Source organism: Typopeltis vanoorti, chromosome 11 (genome assembly GCF_054136105.1).
Source record: "Typopeltis vanoorti isolate ZY-2024b chromosome 11, IOZ_Tvanoo_1.0, whole genome shotgun sequence".
Classification (NCBI taxonomy): Eukaryota; Metazoa; Arthropoda; class Arachnida; order Uropygi; family Thelyphonidae; genus Typopeltis; species Typopeltis vanoorti.
Genome location: NC_143559.1, coordinates 36,201,223 through 36,222,103, shown reverse-complemented (window position 1 = coordinate 36,222,103; position 20,881 = coordinate 36,201,223). Strand labels below are relative to the sequence as shown.

The 20,881-nt window shown below is 37.1% G+C and overlaps 1 protein-coding gene across 1 annotated transcript in view; it reads right to left on the bottom strand.

The window, feature by feature from the left end:
- LOC150101444 (calmodulin-lysine N-methyltransferase) overlaps window positions 1-20,881 on the bottom strand; it is a 296,337-nt gene that overhangs the window by 33,091 nt on the left and 242,365 nt on the right. The window contains exon 8 of the mRNA XM_090400523.1: window positions 19,480-19,554. Coding sequence (XP_090256649.1) covers window positions 19,480-19,554 — 75 coding nt within the window. The remainder of the gene's footprint in view (window positions 1-19,479; window positions 19,555-20,881) is intronic.

Genomic DNA, 20,881 nt, shown 5'->3' with positions numbered 1-20,881 from the left:
ATACACCCATTAATTGCTGCTGTTACATATTTCTTAATCAATGGCCAAGCAACATCGGTGTCCTTTCCACTCAACTTCTCTTTCCATGCTATAGTTGTAGGTGTCTCTTAAGCTTGTAATAATCAGTAGTCCTGTAGTAACATACCAACATAGGAGAACATCAGTTTTCCCATGACTAGCAACAACCCAGGTGATCGCTTCATGGTCATTCTTACCAAATAGGAGAGTGATTCACAAGCACATCCTCTAATAGTATGACCATATCTAAAACTCTAAACCAGTGGTCGCCAAAGTGGTCGATATAACATTGTTAGGGGTCGATTCGGGCTCAGGGGTCGACAGAAAAATATAAGACATCATTGTATGGGTAATATTTAATTTGGTTAACTTGAATTATCTCCATCCTGAATGACAATGCAATTAAGAGTGAATCGTGGGAACAGCGACATGAATAGGACCTGTAAGATGGAGCAAGGTCATGAAAATAGTTACGGAGGCCAATCAAGTAGGCCAAAATGACGTATTTACCAACAAGCGTCTTTTTTGCTTATCCTATTATAATTAAATAATAGTAAAATAGAGGGGGTCGATAAAAAGTCAAGAAACTCTTGAAGGGGCCGACGGTCAAAGAAGTTTGGCGACTCCTGCTCTAAACCTTCGCATGTCCTTCAATTACATATTGCCTAAGATAATTATTCATAATCAGAAAAATCCATTATGCTGGTATGATTGACCAAGTGGTTAGCATATCCACTCTCCAGCCAAAAGGCTGCGGGTTCGAATCCCGTTGTGGGCATAGATGTTTGTGATTGTCTGTAGAAATATTAGTAGTAGCGGCAATAGATGGTGTTGGTGTAGTTGCAGTTAGTTGAAGTTGGTGGTTGGGTGGCGGAGACAAAGAGTTGTGGAGTGGGTGCCCTTCCTCGATGAGTCTTTAGACTCCCTGGAGGTGTCATAATAATAATAATAATAATAGTTATCCATTAAGAACAAGGAAAATTCATTTTCCTTGTTCTCTGATGCTGTATTCTCATTCCAATCAATACCACGTATATATCCTGCAGGATCACTTAAATAAATTGGAATTGTAAGCAAAGGATAATGATTGTCATAATGCTGCAAAATGTAAGGTTATGCACTTCAGGTTGAAAAGGTTGCACACTGTGTATCATGTTGACAGTACTGGATTGCAGGAAACTGATGAGGTTAGGTACCTGGGGATAATGGTGGACAGACAGCTGAAGTTCAGCAAGCATATTGCAAAAGTTGCTAAAATAGCTCAAAGGATTACTTGGATGTTGAAAACATGCTGACAAATAAAGATGAGGAGGTTAATACCCTTCTTTATATGATTCAGCCACATCTTGACTACTGTGCACAGATTTGATCACCTGGATTTCTTGGGAGATCAGGGGTATAGAATGCTGCCTATGAGAATAGGTTGAGCATCTGGATTACAAAGTTTAGCAGATAGGTAGAGAAGAGAAGACATGATAAAAACTTATAAGATAATAAAGGAGTTTTATAAAATTGATGCAAAACAAATTTTAAATAGGTGACCAATAGTCAGAGAACAAGGGATCATCCATGGAAGTTGTATAACAGTGTAGTTAACAAAGATATGTAAAAAGATTTTTTTTTTGTTGAGTCTCTTCATGCTCCATGCAGATTCAGTATAATAATAATAAAAAAGTGTATGCAATTCAACTAATGGACTTAATCCATACTATGCAAAGCAAATGCACATTGTTATTGCAATCCCAAATTTCATTAGTGAGAGAATATATGAAGGTAAAAAATGTTTTCCAGGCATCCTCTATACCCAAATATGATGATCAGGCTGGAAGAGCATGTAGCAAGGTACGGTTCTTCACAGTATCAATCACCACTGTTCCACAGGTCCAAATTTTCTGTGTATATGCCAATCAGTAATATGTGTGTTGTTAACAAAGATTGTGTGGGATAGCAGTTCTTCCAATTTCCTTTTTTATGGAATGTACATTATACACGCAATTTCAGTGTCATCTTCTGGCTATATGTGCTGCCCAGAATGACTTGCATCAATTTTATTTATATTTTCCATACTATTTCCACTTTACAGATCAAACACCAGCTCTGACCAATAACTGAAATCATTCTTACAGGAAGAAGTCCCCAACCCTCATGATTCCATCCCACTCAAAATCCCAGATCACTATTCTAGTAATTATTTTCTGACAAGTGTGTCAAGGCACTCCAAGAAAAAAATTTGGCATATCACAAGCAGACCCAAACCATACTGTATCAAATTAAAACCAAATCAGACACACTTGGAAAGGGCCATGTTATAAAACTTGCTTTCCTTCAAATAGTGGTAGGTCCTAGTCCCTTGCCAAGGGAGTGTCAAGGTCAAGGGATTAGGCGGCTTTGAGTCATGACTTCTGCCCTTGCATGTTTCCACCTCTCTGACATATCCAGATGATGCTAACATAATTTTATTGAAAAATAAGGCTGATCTCCTCACTTCATACTCTTCCATCACACGAATAAATGTCTAAGGTGAAGCATCTCACAATGTACAAATAACAAATCACTGAATGATTCCAGAGAGGTCATGTAGTGAATTCTTTCTAAAGTGGGAGATAAGGTGCCACTGACCTCCTAGCCAATCTGATAATGGCTTTCTGACCAAAGACATAAGGATAATCCTGAATGGCTTGAAATACCAATTGCTCCAGAATTAACAGTCACAAGATGCTGTTTTCACATCTTTCATATTCATCTGGCAACACTTCAGCAACAATAACCCTGCATTCCTCTAATTCCCTTAAAATAAAAAATAATAATAATAATAAATAAAAACTCACAGTTCTCTTAAAAATAAAGGGAAAGGAATCAGTAGTGATATCACCTGGAAGTCACCACTCTCAATTTAAAAGGGATTTCAACATGTATGATTTTGTTCACTGCAGCATGTGGGAAATGTATGCATTTCATAGAATATAAGATTTATGGAAGGAAAACAAAAATTAAGAGTAAGTTTGTTGTAAGTGTTTCAAGAGTGAATGCCAGAAATGTGAGACAAGAAGAATGATAGCAGTAAGTTGAAAGATGAAATGCAGGAAAATGCAATTGGCGAGGTTGTTATTGCAAATGGTATGAGTGACTGCAAGAATGAAATGGTGATAAATGAAGAGAATGATCAGACTGTAATGAAAAAGAAAGCACACTCACATGAAGTTCTCCACAGAACAAAACATGAGATTAAGTGGTTCGAGAAACACCTGGAGATGGTATAGAATTTTCTGTGAAGAAGAAATATACAATAATTGCAAAGCAGGTGGTTATGACAGAAGCAAAAGAAAGGGGATGCAGGGGAGAGAAAGCAGAGTATGAAAGAGTGAAAGCGTGAGAATAAAGATCAAATTTTGTATGGTGATTCACAGATAATAGGAGTGCTTGAAGGGAGTGTGATGAAATCATGTTTTCCTGGTGCCAAGATTAAGGAAGTTAGTGGTACTGTAAGGATGCAGAGAGTGAAGGTAAAAGCGACGCTTATTTTGGCTGGAAAAATGATGTAGAAGATGACAAGTTTAGTATGTGAAAAGATGTAAAAGAGTTGTTAGTACAGTTGAAAAAGAAGAGTGAGTCTGTTGCCACAGTATGATAGAGGAGAGATGGAGAGCTTTGATTGAATGAGTCAGTGTGCAGATTATGCAGGAGAAACAGAAGGATTTATATAAGGCTTGCATTTAAATGGATATGGGATCAGAAGTCTTAAGAAAGTGTTGTTCAGTGAGCATCTGGAAGTGCAGCAGGAACACTGGAATGTTTAGGGGAGAGGGGAGATGGAGATGAGCATGGTCTCGGCAACCTAGAGGTTATTAAGTCAAGATCAGTCAAAATCACTTCATGCTGAATGTACGTAGGCTGTTCAATAAGTTATAAGACTATATTTATACAGAAAACAGATTACCTTTAATCGTTATCATTTACATGGTCTTTTTCGAAGTAACTACCATGAGATGCGATGCATTTGTCCCAACGTTGCATCCACTTCTTAAACACATGTGAAAGTCTGTTTTTTGAGAGTTCTTTCAAAACCACCTCTGCAGCTTTTACACATGCTTCATTGCTTTCGAAATGGCGGCCTATTAGTGGTTTCTTGAACTGAGGAAACAGCCAGAAATCGCACGGTGCGAGATCAGGACTGTATGGAGGGTGTGGTAGGATATCTATGTTGTTCTTCTGCAAAACATCCACTACACCACCAGCAATATGTGGCCTTGCATTATCGTGGTGCAATAAGAAGCCATTCTTCAGCAATGGATGCTTCCTTTCAACGTGCTGTACCATTGTCCGTAAAACATCCGCATAGTATGAGCCGTTTACAGTATTCCCAGGTTCTACAGCGTGTTGAAAACAATGCCTTTGTAGTCAAAAAACATTATGGTCATAACTTTACCAGCCGATTTTACAGTTTTTGCTTTCTTGGGGGTAGTTGAAGACAGATGCTTCCATTCACTGCTTTTGTTGTTTCATTGTAGGGTCATAGTGATACAACCAAGCTTCATCTGCTGTAATGATGAGTTTTAAGAAGTTGTCGCTTTCTTGTTCCAGTCTTTCTTTCCATTCTGTGCACACATCCACTCGATGCTGCATTTGCTCTGGTGTCAAGAGTTTGGGAATCCATCGGGCGCAAACACGTTTCAGTCCCAAATGTTAAGCCATGATTGAGTGAACACTTTCCACAGAAATATTCAGGACAACATGCAGCTGGCGTACTGTAATTCTGCGATCCGCCTTGATGATAATCGTTGCTGTGTTGATCATTGTCTCTGTGATGGACGTTGAAGGTCTGCCCTCATGTTCAAGATCTTCCACATTTTGCCTTCCTTAAAAGTTTTATGCCAGCGAAAAACACTTGCCCTCGACACTGCTTCATCGTGGAAAGCTTTGCGTATCATGTTAAAAGTGTCCGATGCCGATTTTTGCAAACGCACACAAAATTTAATCGCATAACGCTGTTCCAAGGATGCTTCCATTTTGACGATTGGTCGCAGCTCATAGGTGCACCGAAACAAGCTTGTGTTTAGTCATGACACTCTGGCACATCAGCCCGTATACGCCATCTATCAACCTCTTTTGTTAATACAGACAGCAACATTTCTTTATTCCACAGAAATTAATATTGTGATGAGTGGTTTCGCAACAGTAAAATTAGTCTTATTACTTATTGAACAGCCCTCGTAGCTTCCCAGGTTCTAAACTCTGTATTACTTTTTATTTTTTGCATTATTAACTTTATTTTACACCTTGTGCTGCTTAGTGGCCAATACATAGTATCAGGTGGTGTGGTGGGATGAAGGGGGTATTGCAGTTTATGTATTCTAAAACCAGAAGTATTCAAAATAAGGGCAAGGAGTTGTTGGTATTAGTGAGACTTGGTTGACTGAGAGTGATATAGTCATAGGAATAGAAAGCAAAGGATACAGTATCCTCAGAGAGGACAGAAAGCACAGGATAAAGGGGAGTACTAATGTTAGTGGAAGAATTGAAGTCAAAAAGAGCATAAGTATAACAGGAGGATAGGATGCAGAGGGCAGCTTATTTGAGGCTATCTGATGTGAAATAAAGGCCAACAGGCCAACTATATATAATTAGTTGCTGCTATAATCCAGGGGGTATAAGGGAGAATGTAGATGCTATGTATTGACAAAGTAGCATAATAAGTACAGGTTTTATTGTGGGAATATTTCAACTATGGGAACATAGATTGGCAAGAAGAATAGTCATGAGGGAGAGAAGTAAATGGAATTTATACAGTTGCTGAGAGATAATTACCTGAGACAGTGTGTAATGGAAGGGACACAAGGTTTGAGAGTGCTGGATCTGATCACAGCATCAGAGAATTTTACACTAACCAATCTAGCTACACTCCCCCTGCTTGGGGAAAGTGAACATGCAGTCATGATCTTGGAGATTGCCAGGTGGCAAAATTTTCTGTTAAGAAGAAATATACATGGAACTGCAAAGTATGTTGTTATTGTTATGACAAACTGAGGAGTCAGCTTTCAGCAGAGTCATGGCATAAGAATATGGAAAAAGAGATGGTGGTGCATGGGAGACGATCAGGAGTGTTGGAAGAAAGCAGTATCAGACTGTATATCCAGCATCAGAAGGATAAATCAAGCAAGAGTTAGATGACTGAACAGCATCTTAAGCAAGAGGTTGCAAACAAAATAAAAAGTCATGAAGGGATTATAAAAAAAAGCTGATCAGCATGCCCACAAACAGTACAAGGTACAACCAAGAAGGATGACTAGTATGGTAGTAAGGAAGACCAAAGCCTAATTATGAGAGAAAGCTAGTTGATGATGCCAAAAGAAATCCTAAAGAGTTCTTTCACTAGATGGCAAGTAAAATGAGGAATGTCTATGGAAGGATGACTTTAAAAAGTGCCAATGGTGGGGAGGTAACAGAAGCAAACAAATAGTTGAATTACTGAGGGATCATTTTACAAGTGTGCAGAATCTGAGTGGTGATGTTGCAATGCCAGATATAACATTGATTGATAGAAGAATAGAGGCTGAAAAAGTGGAGGTGCTTAGAATATTGCAGAACTCAATAAGAACATGGCCATGGGATTAGATGGTATATCAGCTCAAGCTGCTGGGATGGTTGGCTGAGTAGTTAGCATATCTGATCTCCAACAAACAGGTCATGGGTTCAAATCCCACTGTGGGCATAGATGTCTGTGATTGTCTTTAGGTAGGATATAAATTTCATAGCCTGGTGAGACCACCACCACCCTGCTTATTGAATGAGTGAAGTGGCTTGAAAAAGCTCCATGTTTGGTCTCTTGAACAGGGTTTCTGGACTACGTAAAAATAAATAAAAAATATAAAATTGAAAAAAATGGGTGGAAAAAATCCTAAGCCCAACCATGGTACAAATGTACTATAGGTTTACTAACACCTTTCATGGTTGGGTACCACTTAAAAAAAAGTATTACAAGAATGTAGAAAGAAGGGAAAGTAGTTCCAAATGCATAAAGGATAATGAAAGCATGGATAAGAAGAGTAATCTGCACTTTATAAGGTGCAGCATGGTTTTGTGAAGGGTAGGTCTTGTCTTAGCAATCTGCTTAATAAAATGACAATGCAGTTGGATAAGGGAAATAGTTACTCAGTGATATTGCTGAGATGTAATGTAGACTGCCTCCACATGGTGCACCCTGGATAATGCCAAATAGTCTACAGCAAAGATGGTGCAGAACTTCCCATCTAGAGCTCCCAGCCAAAAAGCTAGAAGGATTTATTTCGTTCTATCAGACAAAAGACACTCACTTCAGATGTGCTAACTCAATATTATTATTATTATTATGTGACACCTCCAGGGAATCCAAAGACTCATTAAGGGAGAGTGTGCCAACAGCATTGAACGATTGATTCCCTTCCAACTACTAACCGCACTCAAACTTGCTTAACTATTTTCATGAGCCATTAGTAGCAGAGGCTCTACCAATCGACCAACCTTTGCTGGCTTGAAGGCTTGAATAGAGCAAAAAGTGAATTTCTATCTAAAATGCTATCAGTCCACTCAGTGAATGTTCTAACTATTCAAAAAACCCACAGAGAAAATGCTGAACAACTGCAGTCTAGAAGAAAAATTCAAGGATTCATATTAATTGCTTCAGTTAATCACCCTAAATATGGAATTGCAACCTACATAAAAGAAGATACTGAGTTGTAAATTCGTGACAATGAGTATCAACAACAGCAGCAGCATATTCTCAGCAACTATCCAAATAGCTTTGTTTTTGACTATGGTCACAAACATCTTTGTTTGGTTAGAAGGGGATCAAGCCAAATGGCCCCAAAGGCCATTTGGCTTGATCCCCTTCTAACCAATCTATAACATCCATGTGTGATACTGGGAGATTTCAATAGCCATCACAGTTTATGGGGTAATAATGAAAATGACAGTAATGGTGAAAAGCTGGTGGAATGGATAGAAGACAGGACCTTAACTTAATATACAATGCTAAAGATACCTCTACCTTTTTTTCAGCTAGATTGCATAGAGGATACACCCCAGATCTTTGCTTTGTAACTAAAGATCATCATCATCAAAGTCTCAGCATAAACAGAAAAGTTCTTGTGCCTTTCCTAAGTAGTCAGCACAGACCAATCTTTATATTTTCTAGGAATTCATATACCACTTATATTGTATGTCCCAAATCCTAGATAAAGCTTTGTTGGATTCTGAATGAAGAGAAATTAAAGCTATTGGTATTTCTTTCAGAATCCAACATGATCTTCCATAACATAAGCAAGACTTGTAAATATTGTTTATTGTTTGTCTCTTGCTTAAACTGTATGACTCATATAATTGCTCTGTATTTTGGCAGTTATTAATTAATTATATAATTTTAGGATATGTCATAATAATGAAAGGACTCTGTAGTAAATGCCATTTATTTTATTACTTTATTCCTTCAATAATATTATAAGAAATTGTATGTATGTAACTTTATGAGCCTTATGTGAACTGTAATATATGGTTTTTTTTGTTATTGTGAATGAAGGTGAAGGTAAATTTCATCATCATCATCAAATTCCTGCCATGTACCCTCAAGGGGGTGTACAGGATATGATAGTACAACATGAAAGATTTACATCATTACTAACTGCCTATCTACAATTTTCCTCCAAATCAGTCTGTTACTTGTCAAGACTCCAACATTATCAGATCTTATATTTCTATCATCTAAGGCACTTTGTACAGTATCAACCAACCTATATCTTTGTCTTCCTCTGGGTTGTTTTCCTGCCAACCTGGCAGAGAACATTTGTTTTGCTAATCTTTCCTCACCCGTTCTATTTAAGTGACCATACCACCTGAGATTAGCTCTGCTAACGCATTCCTGGATGCTGACAATGTCAAGTTCTTTCCTAATATCCTTGTTTATAATATGATATTGCCATTGATGCCATCTGTTCACACCTCTAATCTTTCTCAGGATTCTCATATCTGCAGTCTCTAGTATTTGGTCAAAAGTTTTACTTCTGACCCAGCTCTCAGATCCATAAGTTAAAACTGGCTTGAACACTGTCTTGTATACAAGACAGTGTTCAAACTAATTTAGTATTCCAACTAATTTCATTCTTATTCCATATGAATTTATTCAATTGACTTCCTGCCATATCAGCTTTGTTGATTCTATTGTCTATTTCCAGGGTGCTTAAAGGTCAAAGCTGTATAACTGAGAGGAGACCTCCACATAGCCTTTAAAGGAATTCTTCCTTTAAAGGAAGGTAAATTTAAGTAACTATAATATTTTTTTTTATTAATTTTCATTACTGTATGTAAAGGTAAAATGTTATGTAATGCTTATAGTTATGTTTTATTTTGTTTGTTACTATGGAGACGGGCTAGAAATAGCTAGCACGTGCATGGATCGCGAAATATGGTATTCAACTGCATAGAAGGAATTAAGATAAGAGAGCGTGAGAAAGCATTTTGGGCAGGAAAGAAAGTGAAGGTATATAAGCGAAAAGCGAGAGTATACGGGGGTCAGTACACCAGAAGCATTCACGATAGTGTGGTGAAGAATGGGGGGGGGGAAGCACTCACGACAGTGCGGAGAGGCGGGAAGCAGGGAGCACTCATGGCAGCACGGAGTAAAGTAAGAGGCTATAGTAATAGGAATTAGGTGCTGTAATTAGATTAAAAAGACATGAGGAGATGGCTTATTAGCAACACTGAGTAAAGTAAGAGGCTGTAGTAATGGGAATTAAGTGTTGTAATTAGATTAAGAAGAGATGAGGAGATAGCTATTTAGCAGCACTGAGTAAAGTAAGAGGCTATTAATAGGAATTAAGTGCTGTAATTCGATTACGAAGGATCGGGATGTAAATTGGCAACTCAGAATATTGATAAGGAATTCTAAAGTTATGATGAATTCCAGAGCTTTTAAGGAAGATTAGTGAAAAGTGAAAAGCTGATTTTATTGCAAAGTAGTAAATGAGGAACAAGTGAATTTTCTAGTGAAAGTGTGTCTACATTTGTGATGCGCAGAGATTAATGATTAAGTTAGTTTAAAGAAGATTACTTTTGAAATGTGTAGCTCCAGTGTGATAGTTAACTAAAGTTTTAAGTGTGCCTCAGTGAATACCATGAGCAAAGGATTTATCCAGTATGAACTGTCCAATTTTATATTACTTCAGTGCAGACATGTATGTGTAATTCCTCCTCTTATTCCCCACATTAACTATAACGTTTTTTGCTGAAATCAGCCGGAGTATGAAGTATGAAAGTGTATACTCATGAAGCAGTTGTTGCCCCCATTAATGTATTGAGACTTTACTTGCTGTGTGATAATAGTAAAATTTGTTACTAAGAGATTTTGTGATATTGAACTCTATTAAAAGTTATTTTAATATTGTGAAAGCTATAAATCTGATAGCAGAATGCCCATAGCCTGAATTTGTAAGATGTTATGACCAGTTAAGCTAAGACATTTTTATTATCTTGTTCCCAGAATTGAGTTTATATGTATAATATATTATCCAGAATTAAATGTTTTGTTTTGATGATTTTAAAATTGTGTTTGCCTGAATCTTCTTTACTGCACCGTTCATGAAATTATTGGACCTAGCAGGAGCTTCAAACATAAGAGATAAACTCGGTCTATGTAAGAAATAATATTGATATAAAATTAGTTGATGGTTGGTTTCACAACATTTCATTAGACTAATCTAGATATAGAGTGGTGCAGTCTAAAAATATAAATTTCTCTATATTTAAATTTGTAATCAACCAGCAACTTATTACTTGTTTCAGAACAGAGTTAAAACAAGATGGCAGATCAAAAACAAGGAAGTTTGCCTTATTGAAGCTAACAGCTTCAATAAGGAAAACTAGGAGAACTTTGCTGGATAAGTAGATGCCAATACTATGTGGATAAAACCTATACCTAACAATTACGGCATATTTATAGGAGTGATTAGTTATGCAAAGAGAACTATCCCTAGAGGTTACAGGAAAGAATATATTCCAGGTTGGAATAGTGATAGCAACAACCTCTATCAAGAATTTACAGAAAAAGAACATCGGACAGTAGCTAAGGATCTCCTGCACTCCTTAGATAATGCAAGGAGGAAGAAATGGATTAAGACAATTGAAAATATCAATTTTACACATTCAAATAGACAAGCATGATCCTTATTGCACATATTGGATCATAGTACTACAGCATCTAAGAGACAGCAATCTATTGATGTCGAAGAGAAGGAGCAAAACATATAGTTACGACTTCTAAACACCCATATAATCGGCAGTCTGTAAAAGACATCAACACACAACTGTTGAAACTGAAGACATCCTTAAAACCAAACCCTGCCCTTTCCAGACCGTTTATCATTGAAGAGGTAAACAAGGCTATCAAAACAGCCTTGTTTACCTCTTTTTGCCATTTTAAAAATGGATGGCAAAAAGCTGTGGACAAGATGGAATTTTTCTAGAATTTCTTAAAAATTGTGGCAAAAATGTCATAAAATGGTTAACTAACCTATATATAACATCTTGGTTTCAGTAAATCTTCCCTCTCTCTTTAGAAGAACAAAAATAATGACCATTCTAAAACCAAGCAAGGATCCATCACTAGGAGCTAGCTACCCCATAGCTCTTATGAATGTTTCTCTTATCCTTATGGAAAGGATTATATACAAGAAAATATCTCCCATCATAAACAACCTAATATCTCCTGAGCAAGCAGGCTTCAGACAGGAAGCGGATGATGTGAACAAGTACTGGCTCTACATCAATGATTGAAAGAGGTTTTGAGAGACATCAGTAATCTATTGCTGTGTTTATTGATTTAACATCAGCATATGACACAGTATGGAAAAAAGGCTTGCTATTTAAATTTCTGAAGATGATTCCATATAGGAGACCAATTATATATTTGGTTTAATCCTTTATCCAAGTGTAAGCACACAACGTTTGCACCTGAAGTATTTTCAGGACTGAAGCAACTCGTGGTAAGGGTGGAATAAGTTCTGTTCACTTGCCTTAGTATCCCATAATGCAAAGCACATCTCCTTGCGGACATGTATACTGCTATGCATTAAGGGACGGGTAACTATCCAGACTGGTTTAGACCTTTATTGAGGTCTCTTCAGTGGGAGCCAGACCCAGAGGTCGTGATACTAAAGTGGAAGTAATGCAGAAGTCATATCATCATATACCAGTTGCCAAAATCTGTCATCACCTTATTACTAAAATTCCCTGGATTAGAGATAGTTGATGGAAGTTTTTTCACTTGGCTATGCTACCAATTATATATTTGGTTTAATCTTTTATCCAAGTGTAAGCTTGGATAAAGCTTACACTTGGATAAACTTGTAGCAGTCCTGAAAATACTTCAGGCGCAAACTTTGTTTGCTCATAATTGGTAGCATAGCCAAGTGAAAAAACTTCCATCATCCATATAGAGGACTCGCCCACTTATTGAACAACATGCTTAATAGCAGATGGATTCAGGTATTCACAGGCAATTTAAAAAGTCGAGTAATCGTATTTGTACATGTTTTAACTAATACGTGCGTAAACCTCAAACTGCTGGAGTCAATTGCTAGTTGACTATTGCAAAAACAATAGAGGTCTGCCTGCAAACTTTGGCATAAAATGTGTGATCGAAATTTAGAGCAGCATGTCAAATTTTGTGTGAAAATCGCCAAAACTGCTACTGAAACATTGGAACACTGTTGAAAGTGGTATATGGTGTGGATGCTCTGAAAAAGTTAAGTGTCTTTGAGTAGCATAAGGGATTCAAAGGTGGGCGAGAAGATGTGAATGACGACCCCAAAAGTAGGCAGCCAAAAACAAAAATGATGGATGCAAATGTGAACAGAGTGCAAGATTTGGTACAGTCTAACAAACGATTAAGTGCATGAGTAATGGCTGATGAATTGCAAATGAATCGAGAAACAGTCGAGATAATTTTTACTGAAGAATTTGGTATGCAAAAGATTTTGAAAGAAATCACGACAATGTGCTAAGCCATAGTGCACTTATCATGGGAGAGTTTCTGGCCAAAAAATCGATTACCGAATTAGGTCATGCTGTTTATTCACCTGATTAAGCTCCCTGTGATTTCTAGCTGTTTCCAAAATTAAAGCCTGCACTAAAAGGACGAAGATTTTCTGTCTTTGCTGATATCCAGCATAATGTGATAAAGGAACTCAAGAGTATTCCAGAAAAAGAGTTCCAAGCCTGTTTCCAAAAATGGGAACACCATCCAAACCAATGTATAAATGCACAAGAGGATACTTCGAAGGTGACGACAGTAGCCAATAATGTATAGTTCCAAACGTAGGTTTTTTTTTACAGGTGTATTCTGGGAATTTAATTGTCACACCTCATATTTATGATCTCCCTCAAACCAGTTCAAGGAAATTTGCTTATGTAGACGACCTTGCAATAATCACACAAAGCACTAAGTTTAATGAAGTTGAAAAAATAATTACAAATGATTTGAAAATGCTGGACTCATATTTTTGAAAGATGACTCCAGAATATATGTATAACAGTGACATCTAAACCCAAACTTATCAAGAACTGAAATATTTACCTTCCATCTTAATAAAACCAACAGGCTATTTTCAAACCTACTGTTCAAATCTTCTTCAGAGATGCATTACTGAACTTTAACAGTACACCTAAATATTTAGATGTTACCCTAGATAGAATACTCACCTTTAAAGAACACCTAGTGAAAGTAGCTCAAAGAAATAAAAACTTGCAATAACATAATTCAGAAGCTGGCTGGTTCAACCCAATTTAATCAAACAATGAGAATAATAACAGGAACTATAAGATCTACACCAAATTACTGGCTCCATCATCAGTAACACTGCACCTCCTAACTTATGCAGAAAAACAGCTCTTGATAAATTATGGACAAATTTAACCAACAATATTAAACTATCTATCCACAAAGATATACAAATTTCCCTACAAGGAGACTAAAATCAAGACATCCTAGTTGGAGAACAGCAAAGGAATTAATAGGTGAATCTTTCAACTTGACTGCATTTTTGAAAATTATGGAGACAACTACCGTGTTTGAATAAAAACTTTAGTTTAATATAACTAAAATCTACAATTCGACGTTTCGACCTTTATGTCAAGGTCATCTTCTGGAGAGTACAAATATACACAAGAAACAAGCTATACTACAATCAAACTGGTTCGTGACACTGACCAAACGCTACCACAATTGTTGGCCTGACCTCTGGTGAGAAAAAATAAAAAAATAAAAATAAAAATTAAAAATAAAAAATAAAAATTATACATCAACGCTAGAGTCCTATTATTTTTGTTGTCTACTATATACGTATATTAACATCATTCCAGCCAGTTGGAGTGGAATGGTTTCTAATACTAGCGGATTGGCTAGAGTCCTGACTTATGTTGAATCTTTCATATTAGGTTGGCTGAATGTGTGCCATCCAGATCATTGGAATTTTCATACCATCTTTGTTATTGATATTTGGGTGGTTTATCAGGATTTCGCAGGATTCCTTAAATTTTCTTTCGTACCAGGTTTTTGTGCGGTGTAAGGAGCAGGTGCTTTTCCAGTTGATTTAGTGTAAGGTGTTAAGTGCATGGTCTGAGAGGCCTGTTTCACCATAATGGTTATATTTGATGTGTCTAATGTGTTCTTTCTTGCGTATAGGGATTGTCCGTCCTGTTTCACCAATGTACGGTAAGTTACAGGTGCACGGATGCAATAGACTCCAGGATGTGCTAATGGGAGGAGAGGATCCTTAGAGGAGCTGAATATGGTTTTAAGTTTAGTGGGTGGTTTAAAGGTGGCATTGAGGTTATAATGTTGTAGGATTCTGTTGATTTTTTCTGATAGCCCTTTAATGTATGGGATGGCTATGGTTTTACTGTAATCTAGATTCGTTTTTGTTGTGGTTTTATAGAGTATTTTATTGACAGTATTTTTGTTATAGCCATTATTTATGAATGTGTCACTAATGATTTTTAGTTCTTGTTTCAGGGTGCTTGCTGGTTAGAGCAAATAGTTGTGGCTCTGTTCTTAAGGGTGTTAATGACACCATATTGTTGTGCTGGGTGGTGGTATGAATTCGCATGTATGTATTGGCCCGTGTGAGTCGGTTTTCGGTAGACCTGTAGAACAGTGGTACTGGTTTCCAGTGGCACTGCCTTTATTCTGCGAATCCTGGAATCCTGCGAAATAACGAAAGCGGATAAAGGCAGTGCCACTGTTGTCCTTGATAGGTCAACATACATACTGCAAATGAACCAACTAGTAGCCGATAACAACACATATAAAATGGTAAATTATAACCCAACAAAAAGAATAAAGGATAAAACAGAAAAACTACTAAAGTCCGTCACTTCTTGGCCACCAGAGAAGGTTAAAAAACTCAAACCCCACTACGCCCCCCCCCCCCCCCAGAATATATGGGGTTCCGAAAATACACAAACAAAATGCGCCCCTTCAACCAATCGTGGAAGGAATAGACAGTCCCAATTACCACCTAGCCAAGAAATTAGTGGCAACACTCAAGGAGTTGGTAGGTCATCCCTCCTCCTACATAAAAAACACACAACACTTTATAAACAAAATCAAAAACATAACACTCGATAAAGACGACTTATTAGTCAGTTTTGACGTTTCTGCCCTTTTCACTAATGTCCCCATCAATGACACAATTCTCCTACTACAGAACAAATTTCTGCCCGACATTACAGCCCTCTTTGCCCACATACTAAAGTCCGGTTACTTCGTGTGGCAAAACAAATTCTACCTACAAAAGGAAGGTACAGCCATGGGCTCACCATTATCCCCCCCAATCACTAACTTCTACATGGAAACCTTTGAGCAAAGGGCTCTTGATTCTGCCACGCTACGACCGACAGTCTGGCTCAGATATGTCGATGACATGTTCGCGATCTGGCCGCACGGGCGACAAACGCTAAACACATTCCTCAGCCACCTAAACAAATAACACGAACGCATACAATTTACCGTCGAAATCGAAAACCAAAATTCGCTCCCGTTCCTAGACACACTAGTTACACGTCTTCCTTCAGGCAGTCTATCCTTCACGGTCTACCGAAAACCGACACACATGGGCCAATACATACATGCGAATTCATACCACCACCCAGCACAAAAATATGGAGTCATTAACACCCTTAAAAACAGAGCCACAACTATTTGCTCTAACCAGCAAGCACCCTGAAACAAGAACTAAAAATCATTAGTGACACATTCATAAATAATGGCAATAACAAAAATACTGTCAATAAAATACTCTATAAAACCAAACAAAAACGAATCTAGATTACAGTAAAACCATAGCCATCCCATACATTAAAGGGCTATCAGAAAAAATCAACAGAATCCTACAACATTATAACCTCAATGCCACCTTTAAACCACCCACTAAACTTAAAACCATATTCAGCTCCTCTAAGGATCCTCTCCTCCCATTAGCACATCCTGGAGTCTATTGCATTCGTGCACCTGTAACTTACCGTACATTGGTGAAACAGGATGGACAATCCCTATACGCAAGAAAGAACACATTAGACACATCAAATATAACCATTATGGTGAAACAGGCCTCTCAGACCATGCACTTAACACCTTACACTAAATCAACTGGAAAAGCACCTGCTCCTTACACCACACAAAAACCTGGTACGAAAGAAAATTTAAGGAATCCTGCGAAATCCTGATAAACCACCCAAATATCAATAACAAAGATGGTATGAAAATTCCAATGATCTGGATGGCACACATTCAGCCAACCTAATATGAAAGATTCAACATAAGTCAGGACTCTAGCCAATCCGCTAGTATTAGAAACTATTCCACTCCAACTGGCTGGAATGATGTTAATATATGTATATAGTAGACAACAAAAATAATAGGACTCTAGCATTGATGTATAATTTTTATTTTTTATTTTTAGTTTTTTATTTTTTCTCACCAGAGGTCAGGCCAACAATTGTGGTAGCGTTTGGTCAGTGTCACGAACCAGTTTGATTGTAGTATAGCTTGTTTCTTGTGTATATTTGTACGCTCCAGAAGATGACCTTGACATAAAGGTCGAAACGTCGAATTGTAGATTTTAGTTATATTAAACTAAAGTTTTTATTCAAACACGGTAGTTGTCTCCATAATTTTCAAAAATGCATTCGGATCACCGTGCAAGCCTAAAAGAAAGGTTTCAACTTGACTGATAGATGGAAAGATGAATGGCACCAACACTATAACAATCCCAGATTAGCTATATCGGACCCAACATCTAAACTATCTGGATTTGGACTACTACATCATCTGTGGACAACCTTAAACCGCATTAGAACTCATCAAACATTAGAACAGATGTAAACATTATCTACATAAATGGAAATAGACCAACTCTCATACTTGCAATTGCAGCTATTCACTGTCAAACTAGTGGCCATATTTTACTGGACTGCCCGATATATGCTTTTCAGGGCACTATACAAGATATTTGAAAAACTTTCTTTTATGTGGCTTGGGGTTGTCTTACATCTGTTACATTGGTGTATTATGTTTCTCGCTGTATTTTACCATCATACAATAAATAAAATAAATATATAAATGATACTATTACAGTATGCAAAGGCATTTGACAGGATTCCACACAGAAGTGTGTTGCATAAATTAGAGAAAATGGGAACAGGTATAAATCTGGTGATTTGGATTAGAGGGTGGCTGACAAGAGGGCTAAGTACTTGGTAACTCTGCTGTTTAATTTGCACATTGATAAAGGCAATGATAAGATGGGAAATATTCAGTTGTTTGCAGATGATGCAAAACTGGGAAAAGCAATAGATAATGAATGTGATGTAGATCCTGCAGGATGACAAATAGAGCAGCAGTATGGGGAAAATGTAAATGGCTGCCAGTTTAACATGGCCAAGTGTAAGGTGATGCACTATGAAAAGAGAGATCACATGTGTGTATTATATTCATGGAAATGAACTACAGGAAATTGATGAGACCATAGACTTGGAGGTGATAGTGGACAAAGTTTAGAGAGCATCATTGCAAAAGTGGCCAAAACAGTATATCAGATTGGTGGCTGTTGAAGAACACTAACAAAGAGAGATAGAGAAGTTGTTCCTCTTTATATGGATTTAATACAGCCACATCTGCACTACTACTACATGCAGATCTGGTCACTGGGATTCCATGGAGATGAAGACGTGAAGGAGTGGATCCAGCAGCAAGTGACAAAGATTGTAGCAGGTCTATGGAGAATGCTCCCTATGAGAACAGATTGAGAGTTTGTGGGCTTTAAAAAGTGGCTGATAGGCAAAGAAGAAGAGACATGATAGAGGCATATAAGTTATTGAAGACTTTTTTTTCCCATACATAGCAGGAAGGGAGAGTAGGAGGAGTCACCCATGATAACTGTGTAAGAGTGTGATTTGCAGGGGAGTTAGATTTTTTGCTCTGAGGGTGGTGAATGGGTTGCCATAGGTAGTTACTTTGTTAATGAATGGGTTTAAAAAGTGGTCTGGTAGGTACTTTGTGAATAATAGATCTCCTGTGATGAGTCTTCTGCATCCATGGAGATACCAGCATTACAATAATAATAATAATAATAGAAACCGACATCACCCAACTCTGAATACAAGCCCTGGAAAGGCTTGAGGAAAGATTTCTGCTACATTTGATTTGGCATAGCATAATGACTAGTTACAATTACCTTTCCATGGTCTACATTCCACTCTTTGCAATCCATATTTTATGAAACTGAACAAAGAAATGTTTACACGTGTAAACACTTTCCTAACTAGGCTATTTATGAAGTCAAATGACTTTATTTTTTCATCCATATGTTGCCCAAGCATGAGCAACATAAGGAAAGGGGGAAAAGCATAATTTCTTGTCGTATATAAATTACGTCTCTTTCCAACAGCCTGAGGGGAATTGCTACAACTATATTCTGTCTATCATATGCTCTTCCACAGGTATTTTTTATGGGTGCTGATCTTCTGAAATGGTAACCATCATTTTTCAAATTCGCATTAAGCATGAAACACATACATAAGCAATATCCATTTCTGACTGATGAGCTTCAGTGGCTTTTTCCCTAAGGATAATAACTTTCAACATTTCATGAAACTTAGCAACAGGTTCCTTTCTTTCTTCTTAACCACTAGTCCTTATATCACCAATATGCTATAAGTTTTGCAACCTCCTGTGTGCATGTGCATATATTTGTGGTGTGGGTAGATAAGAGTATCCAGATGCTAAGAGAAAAACAGTTTAATGACACCCAATTTTTATTTATGAATGCTAGATCACATTCCTATCAGAATGAAGCAATATACTGTATATAAATGAATACATATATAAATAAATCAATATATTGTGTACAATTAATGTAAATCATTTTCAATATTTACCAATCTGCACATAATACAACATCGATTTTTGAATAAAGATCAATGAAGTCTTCTTCATTGTCCCATCTCAGCAACCTAATTAAAAAAAAAAAGACAGAAAAAAAGGCTAATGATGAAACAGCATCTAAAATAAATATCAAAGGCAATATAAATATTTCCAGAGAAGAGTAGTTTTACCATACAGCAGCTCCTGGATTCTTCCTTACAAGAATGGATTTGACCTAAGTTCAAATTTTTAAATTTCACAAAGGATATTTATCAATAAGATAAAAGAAAACTGAAAACACATGACTATGTAACAACTGCAATGTTATCATTCATCAAGGGATATACAATTTGAAGAAACCATAGAAAGAAAAGAAGAAAGGACTCTTGATATCTGTCTGGACATAAAAGGAATGTTCAGACAGATATCAAGAGTCCTTTCTTTCAGAATGTTCAGACAGATATCACGAGGTTGTTGAGAAGAGTGAAAGATAACAGTGTTTTTAGGTAAAGGTATTCAATGTATTGGCAAGGTATGATCAGGGGCAAATATTCCAGGTGTGCGGTGCTCTTCCACCGAATAGCAATATCACCGATATTATATTTTTGCATTTGTTCCCATTAAAGACTCCCCTAATTGTTTCCAGACTTCGCGTGATTCCTAAAAGTAAACTAATGTAAAACTAAAAGTACTACTAATGCTTCATGAAGAAGATACTTTCGACTAGTAAATATTGCATCACATTCGCATTAATAGCCCAGGTGTGCATTCAAAATATATACACCTCTGAGCCTTTTGAAAAGCTGTACAGATGGCATAGTGGGTCAAATTCTTAGCATGCTAGCAGTTTTACCTGCTCCGAAGAAGAGGCAGCGTGAGCTCTGAGACAATAGCACCTAGAGGCTGTGATTGGTTATTGTGTCAACCAATCCAACTTTTGCGTGCGTGAAGTGAACTGACGTGGTAGGCAAGTTTTTGTATATAACATAGATAAGTTTTTAACATATAATTTTCGACAAATTTATAACTTTTTTGCCCATATTTGCAATGGGAAACAGCTCTGTAGTTGAAGGCGGTAAGCCTTGTCGTCCTCTTCCAAATTTTACACCCTTGAGTAATTCAAATATACCAAGCAAATATAGCATTCTCCTTCATTATTGTTTTCTAACATACAGCATCTTAAAACAAACATACCATCTCCCTACTCTGCACAGATTTAGTTACAATTAATTGATAAATTAAACTATTCAAAGTTATCCTACAATTAATTTTCATTAGACCAATTAAGATGAGCACTGATGTGCTATACACTCTTAAAACTTTCATGCATTGATAAAAATGCAACCATAGGGTCAAAGTGACGTGAATTTTGTAGCGCAGATTGCATAAGCCACGACAGCACACTCAACCAAACTG